At 42.9% G+C, this 8,404-nt stretch overlaps 1 protein-coding gene across 2 annotated transcripts in view; it reads right to left on the reverse strand.

The window, feature by feature from the left end:
* Atg2b (autophagy related 2B) overlaps positions 1-8,404 on the reverse strand; it is a 60,898-nt gene that overhangs the window by 50,820 nt on the left and 1,674 nt on the right. For both annotated transcript variants that reach the window (XM_051196555.1, XM_051196554.1), the window contains exon 2: positions 819-981. In XM_051196555.1, coding sequence (XP_051052512.1) covers positions 819-981 — 163 coding nt within the window. The remainder of the gene's footprint in view (positions 1-818; positions 982-8,404) is intronic.

Below are 8,404 nucleotides of genomic sequence, written 5' to 3' on the forward strand. Positions count from 1 at the left end.
CAAGACAAGGTTTCACTGTATAGCCCTGGCTATCCAGGAAATCACTCTGTAGACCAGGCTAGCCTCAAACTCACAGAGATCCACCTGCCTCTGATCTCAAGTGCTGAGATTAAAGGTGTGCACCACTACCACTCTGCGGATGTGGTGTGTTTTAAATTTAGTGTTATAATCACTATCATTATTCTTCAACACTACAGTTGTTTCAGATTTCACTGATGAAAAAGTCCCTTCAAATCCAGTCCTGAAGGCTGCAGAGGACAGCAGTTAAAAGCCTGTACTAGTCTTACAGAGGACCTGAGTTCAGTTCCCAGCACGCACATCAGACTGCTCACAACTGCTTGTAACTTTAGGTCTGGGGATCCAATGCTTCCAACCTCCATAGGCACATACAGTCATGTGCATACATGCCCAACCCCACTCCCTACATATATATAACTAAAAGTAACAGAAACTTCAATTTAAAAAGAATCTAATCCTATGCCCTTCCAACATTTCTCCACAAATCTTTGAACACTCTTCCTCATTTGCAAACACACTATTTTTAATCTTTAAAACTGAAGTCACTTCAGATAATTGGAAATAAACACATATTATCTATACATTAGTGTTCTGGAGCATGAATAAGGAGGGAACCGTTCTAAAGATACTCACATACATCTTACAAAGTGCTAAACCCTTTTATCTTATCAAATGAACAATATACAAATAAATCCAGCTCAAAGTCATAAAACCCATGCTCAAGGTTTTAGTTAGGTTGACTTCTCAGCCTTCGTAGAGTCAGTTAAAACAAGCAGAACAGGCGCATGTAGCACACCTACCTACACGAGGTCTAGGCCGAAAGACCATCTCTAGGCCTCTCACTTCCAGTGCACAATTGTCTTGCAGCAAGGAGCCCCATGGGACTGACAGGGAGATTGACTGAATGAATCCTTCAGTGACTTCTAGAGGTGCGTCGGCTGACTCCAGAATTTCATTGAGACCCTAGGGAGAAAAACCAAGTTCATTTTGAAATCACACGAATAAAAACACAGAATGCCAACCTTTTCAGTGAAGGGAATGTGCCCACTAATGTGCTAAGCACTGGAGATTTAAGAAAGCCATGGCTGGAGAAAGGCTCGGCAGCTAAGAGCACTGGCTGCTGTTCCAGGGGACCAGGCTTGGTTCCCAGCACCCACAGGGCAGCTCACAGCCATCTGTAGTTCCAGTTCCCAGGGATCCGACACCCCTGGCTTCCACAGACACGCCTTCTGACAGCTCAGGAAAGGACATGGAAGGAGGAAGCTCTTGCTCTTTGCCTGCTTCCCCTCATGCACATGGGCAAAGCCATCCCTTCACCCTCACTGTGACAGCCATTGTTGAACTAGCTGAACTACAGCTGGTAAGCCACTCTAATAAATCGCCTTTCTATATACATGTGCATTCATTCTATCAGTTCTGCTCCTCTGGAGATTCCTGACTGACACAAAAAGATTTTTCTCAGGAGGATTGTCTGAACCCTATACTTTCCACAGATTTATAAACAAGGATTTTTTTTTTTTTTTTTTTAGTTGAGACAGGGTTTCTATGTGTAACTCCCTCTTTGTAGACCAGGCTGGCCTTGAACTCTGACCTGCCTGCCTCTGCCTCCCAAGTATTAGGAATTGAAGTTGTAAACTAATAAATTCACATTTGTTTATTGTTTATTGTTATTTAGTGGGGGACTAGTTGCACATATGTATATGAAATGTCTGTACTGTAGTCTCACACAGATGCATATGCCCACTGTGTGTGTAAGGGCACATGTAAAGGCCAGAGGCCATGTCAGGCACCCTCCAATCTTCCACACCTACTCGCCACCATTCGAGACAAAGTCTCTCACTGAATCTAGAATTAGTGATTGTGCTAGACTAGCAGGGCAGGCAGCTCTAGCAATGCACTGGTCTCCAGCTCCACAGGGGTGTCACTGAACCCGGCTTGGCATCCCACAAGGTGCTGCATATCCAAAGTGCAGGCCTCATGTCCCCAGGCCTCAGCTCTTAAATCCTCATCCCCTCCTACCCTAGGACCACCCTACTTTCTCAAATTCTAATGTCCCGTGGCCTCTGTGACATGTCACCAACTTTCCAGTCCATCACCACTTAGAATGCTGCTCATGCAAACGTCATCCTCCGCCACACTGCACATGTCCTGCGCAGTTGTGTAATTCCTTTAGTGCCTACCCTCACTGACAGCTCCCAATGGTTATCAATGACAATCCTCTACTCCCACGACCCTGTAGTCTCTGAGTGTCGCACAGGCCCTCAGATCCTCCCTCCTCCTCCCCTTCTTCTCTTCTATTAGGATGGTACAAAAGAATTGCAAGGACCAGAAGGTAAAGCCTGACAATTTCAGTTTTGTCCCCAAAACAGAGAACTCACTTCCACAAACTGTCCTCTGCCCACCACATGTATGCCAAAGCACGCTCATGTACCCATCCGATAGAAGAAACTGTCCAACTGTCCTCTGACTGCCACATGTATAACATGACATGCACACGCCAACTTCATACACTACATCCATACATACAAATAAGTACTTTTAAAAGCTCTGCTCCACAGAGGATCTGTAGTTTGCTGTGAGACTGTAGTATCAGAAGCTATCTATACCCAGTCTTACCAATGTGACTGCCCAACGAGCATGCCAAACTGGACAGTGAAAAGCTCACAGGGCCTGAAGGCTGCCTAAAGAACTATAGGTGACCGAGGAAAGCTGGGAACCAGAGAGGTGGCTTTTCCTAGGGAAGAACACACCAACTGGCTGTTCAGTGCCGAACAGTCAGCTCTGAAAACATACATACAAGTAACATTATGCAAACCAAACAGGTTATATTTAGGTAGGTAGGTAGGTGGGGTGTGTGTGTGTGTGTGTGTGTGTGTGTGTGTGTGTGTGTGTGTGTTCATATAATAAAAATTAGTGGGAAAAAACCCTCTGCTCCAGGATTTAAGGACCCTTGGAGATCATCATCTGCACCCTGCTGGAAGTAGATAGAAGCATTTTCCCTGTTTGAAAGGAAAAAAGCTTGAAGAAGTGGTCATCAGTTGGTGAGAGGTCAGGTGATGGTGGATAAGGCAAACCCGAGTCCAATGTGTTCAACTTTTGGGTTGTACAATGTGCAGTTGGTTGTAGTTATGGAGACCCGGGTCCTTTCCACTGCCCGGTGGTGCCAGCTGTAGGCACGCGTGTCTCCTGGGTTTGCTGAGCACACTCCTCAGATGTAAGGGCTTTGCCAGGACTCAGAACCCAGACACCAAGCAGTGACGGTGATATTTTTTTGGTTCAAGTTTGGCTTTGGGAAGTGCTATGGGGCATCTTCTTCATCCAGCCACTGATGTGTCATCACTGGTTGTCACATACAACCCACTTTTCATGGCACATCAGAGTCCAATGCAGAACAAAAGAGGACAACGGTACAAATGGGATTTTATTTTCACAGTTCATGAGGCACCACTTAGCGGCCTTTCCACCTTTCCGACCTGCTCCAAATGCCAAACGGCCACTAACCAGTTCACACTGAGTTACTGGTACCTTCTCCTGTAGACAGACAGTAACTGAGCTCCTCATCTTCAAGGCTCTATTTTGTACAATGTCTTAGGACATCACCACATTGTGGTCACTAGTGGGCTCCAGCCCATTTTTAATTCAGATATAAAAAAAAACTCACTAGAATTTGCTTTTTGTCTAACATTATCCAACATAGTATAAAATAATAAAATAAGCAGCATGAGTCATTAGCAAGAAATTAAAGCAAAAAAAAAAAAAAAAAAAAAAAAGGTGCTCTGAGACAGGCATGGCGTGGCTGTGGCTGCTCAAGGCTTTTATCCCTGCACTCAAGAGGCAGAAGCAGGTGGATATCTTTGAATTCAAGGTCAGCCTGGTCTACTTAGTTCCAGGTCAGTCAAGGCTACATAGAGAGACTCTGCCTCAAAGAAAGAAAGAAACACACACACACACACACACACACACACCCCACAACACAAAATGAAGGCGCATTGAAATGAGGAGAACATAAATAACCACATTTATTAAGAATGTATTGCTTCATTATCAAACAGCAAATTGCAAAAATCCAAAACTACAATTTCTTTTACAGCAAGCTAATAACCTTTTCTATCTCACCACCAATCCACTGCCTCTAATAACTGTCCAATAAGAGTCTTTCTGGTACTATGTTTTACATTTTCCACATTTAAAAAAAAATGGCTTTAAGTCTTTTGATATTCATTTTAAAAGGTTTCTGAATACCTGACCCTGAAAATGAAGTCCTGCATATAAAACAGAAAAGGTAAGCTCAGAAACGCTTGTTTATATATTAAGGATTTCCATAATTTAAATTTGAAACCTGCTTGCCATATTTCCATCTTCAGACAAGCAGGTTTAAGGATACTTCCAGCAAGCATCTGAGTTGTGTCATTCAGGTGAGCTCTTAAAATACATCAAAGCATTTTCAATTGTACAGAAGCACTGACTTAGCCTTGGCACTTAGGACTCTGTCAACATCAGTAAACTACTCAAGAAACTGGATTTGATGGGACTCTCTTCCCTGTATTCACCAAACTTACCACCCCAATCTTGTAGCTCCACTAACACACTAAATATAGTGGTTTGAAGGCTGTAGTACAGTCTTGAAGTGTAGTATCAAAAGCCTAGAGTCAATAGTTCAAGAATTTACATAGAGCCCACTAAGTTACAGTACACCTACACAGACTTCTCTGTACTTGGCAAAAAGCCCCTGTATACTTAATGATAGAAAACTCTCAAATGCCCTCCTGTGAGACTTCTCAAGCTGCTTGGTGGCACTGACTCAGATGACATGTTCTGCACTAGTCTTCAGGAGGGTCTTATGAGATGCAATGGTCTCAGAGCTGACTGTGGGACCACCTAAACTAACCCTGGAGACACTGATTCTCTTCTCTTTAAAGCCATTCTGTTTTCAATTCTCACGAGTGAGTTCATGCATGCATGTAGTCAAAAAAAAAAAAAAAAAAAAAAAAAAAAGATTGTCACACTCTGGTCTCCACTGTAGCACTTGTCAAATAGCTGCAAATTAGTGCTTCTTGAACTGAAGTCAATTTTTATTACATGCACACATACACCTACAAAATATAAGTACCAAAGTAATAAAATATTATTAAAGTGAAATTAAAAGGCTCCAGGGTAATAATTCATTGCTGTCTACATTCCTAAACATACTGAGTTCTCATGAGAAAAGGATCAAGCCAGGCATGGTTGGCCATGCCTTTAATCCCAGCACTCCAGAGGTGGCAGTAGGTGGATCTCTATGAGTTCAAAGCCAGCCTGGTTTACAAAGTGAGTTTCAGGACAGCCAGGAGGGACTGTTATACAGAGAAATCCCATCTCAAAAAAACTAAAGCGAGAAAGGATCACTGTTTACTTCATTATCACATCATCCAGCCCTTGATAGCATCACATGCTAAACACTCATTATATTAAACCTGTAAAAAGCTTCATTAAAAAATTAAAATAGACACAGTAGTGTTGTAGAATATTCATTTAAGGTGTGTTACATTGTTTATACTGTGGTATATATGTTTAATGATGCAAAGATGTGTTGCATTCTTTTGTTTGTTTTTCAAGGTTTCTCTGTGTAGCTTTGGATCCTGTCCTGGAACTCACTCTGTAGACCAGGCTAGCCTCAAACTGAGAACCCCCTGCTTCTGCCTCACAAGTGCTGGGATTGAAGGTGTGTGCCACCACCACCACCTGGCTGTGCTGCATTCTTTATGTTGCATTTACTTAACTCTGTGTAGGTGTGTTACTTTGCCTGCCTAAAACACCTGATTGGTCTAATAAAGAACCAATAGCAAGGCAAGAGATAGGCTAGGCAGGGCTGGCAGAGAGAAGAAATAGGAGTAATCTGAGGCAAGGTCAAGGAACAAGAAAAGGAGGACAGCAAGACTCCTGGGGAGCCAACCAGCTGCACAGCTGCACAGCTGCACAGCAAGCCACAGAGCAAGAGTGAAAGTAAGATACACAGAAATAGAGACAGGTAAAAGTCCAGAGACAACAGGTAGATAGGATAATTTAAGAAAAACTGGCTACAAACAAGCCAAACTAAGGTCAGGCAATTATTATAAGAAAGAATAAGCCTCCCTGTGTGGTTTAAAAGGGAAGGGTGGCGGGTCCCCAAAGAGTAAAAACAGTAACAAAAGTCCAGCTACACAGTAGAGATGGTCCAGAAAGAAAAGGCTCCTGTCACCAAACATGGCAGCCTGGCTTGGAGCTCCAGAACATACATGGTGTGAGGAAATAACCAATTCCTGCAAGATGTCCTGTCCACATGCATGCTGTGGCATAGTGGTGTGTGTGTGTGTGTGTGTGTGTGTGTGTGTGTGTGTGTGTGTGTGTGTGAGAGAGAGAGAGAGAGAGAGAGGAGAGAGGTGTATGCGCGTGCATACACTGATTAAATAGGGGGAAAACTTTTTAAAGTTCCCTCATTATGTAAATAATTAAAATAAACTCCTAGTCTTCAGAAGTTAGAAAGAGTGAGTCAGGAAGTCCCCTCTCTCAGCAGACAAAACCTCTTCCTTTCCTTTTTTGCCCACTTCCAGGAACCAGGAGCTCCTTAAACTGCAAGCCCATTCCAACTGTGGCACAGTCCCAAACCCTGACTCTCTATCTCCACCTCCACTTCAAGCTCTTCACGAGTCCATGATCTCCAAAGTGAAGTATCTACCTTCCTGGTTGTCATATTGCCAGGTATTTATGAGTAAGGGTTAGTGATAAACAGCTTCCGCCTTTGCAAAGTAGTAGTTCTAACTATGCCAGCCAACCATGTGCTCTCAAATGGCTAGGAATAAAGGCTACCTGTTAGACAATTTTCAAAAAAACACCCAGGATACTTAATCTGACTTTCCCAAGTAAGGATAATACTTCTAAGTAAGAAAGAAAATAACTTCTTTTTAAAGGATATTTGCAATATCTTTTAAAACTACTTGGGAAAATTTCCATTGGTCCTTAACTTAAAACCATTTCTACTGAAGACATAGACACCACAACTCCAGAGGCAGAATGAGGAGGATTTTGAGTTCAATGCTAGGCTAGGCTACCTAGCAAGATCTTCTCAAAAAAAAAAAAAAAAAAAAAAAAAAAAAAAAAAGAACAAAACCAAAAGCAACACAAAAAATCTAGTCTTTACAGTCATTAGCTATACAGGGTTATAAAAGATTTGAAATATGGAAAGACTGTCCCAACCTGTCTAAAAATATTCTGAACAAAATATTTGGAAGATGGGGGTTTAGATGTAGTTTCACAGCTGCATACAAAAAATCACACCACCACCAATTCATTATTAATAACTGATTACATCGCTGCCAAGTCCAGCCAATTTCTCTATATAGCTGAGAGTTAAGGACTGAAATGCTGGCCCCAGGAGATGGCTCAGCAGTTAAGAGCACTTGCAGTTCTTGCAGAGGATCTGAGTTTGGGTCCCAACAACCCACATCAGGCAGCTCAAAACCTACCTGTAACTCTGATGTCTCCTTCTGGCTTCCATAAGTACCCACATGCACATGAACACACACGCAGAAAAATAAATCCTTTTTTAAAGAATTGAAATGTTAGTAATGCTGTCATTCACATACATCTTCCATTATCATGTATGGATCTCTGTAGACTGTGTGTGTGGGGGGGGTTGTTTTGGTTTTGTTTGGTTTTTTGAAACAGGGTTTCTCTGTAGCTTTGGAGCCTGTCCTGGAACTCCCTCTGTTGAGCCTTGAACTTATAGAAATCTGCCTGCCTCTGCCTGAGTACTGGGATCAAAGGCAGGAACCACCACCTGGCTGTAGGCATCTTTTTTTTCAGTCCTGAAAGCCATTAAAACAAGTATGCAATGTAACTGAATTCAAACCCTGAACTTCGTACGGCTGCGTCCACACGAAGGAAGCACGGGCTCAAGAGTAAGGCTTGAATTCCTGTTATAACACTTGTAGCCGCGTCACGGGACAAAGTATTAAACACCATTTATAAAACAGATAGACTAACGTCTGTTTAGCGTCATCTTTAAAGAGTACTGCACTGCACACCAACTCACACCTACAAGACATCCATCAACAGCCACCCCTCCCTCAGGACTTCCTATTCTGTTTGCTGCGATGACGGACACCAAGGACATCTACACAAAGGTGTCAGATCCCATTGATCTCTTCAGCCCCTGCTCATCTTCAAGCCTCTGAGTAAGATGGTTTGGTCACAGAAAAGAAAATGGTAGCCCATTCAAAACTGTACCAAGGAGGCTAAGGGGAAGGGGTAGGGCAGAGGGGAACTGTCATGAAGTCTAGGCTACACAGGCAAGTGCCAGGGCAGCTAGGGCTACCAAAAGTTTCCCATTTGCTGATAAGAAAAAATGGCAGAGCCAGACAGTGGTGGC

The sequence above is a fragment of the Phodopus roborovskii genome, unplaced genomic scaffold (genome assembly GCF_943737965.1).
Source record: "Phodopus roborovskii unplaced genomic scaffold, PHOROB, whole genome shotgun sequence".
Classification (NCBI taxonomy): domain Eukaryota; kingdom Metazoa; phylum Chordata; class Mammalia; order Rodentia; family Cricetidae; genus Phodopus; species Phodopus roborovskii.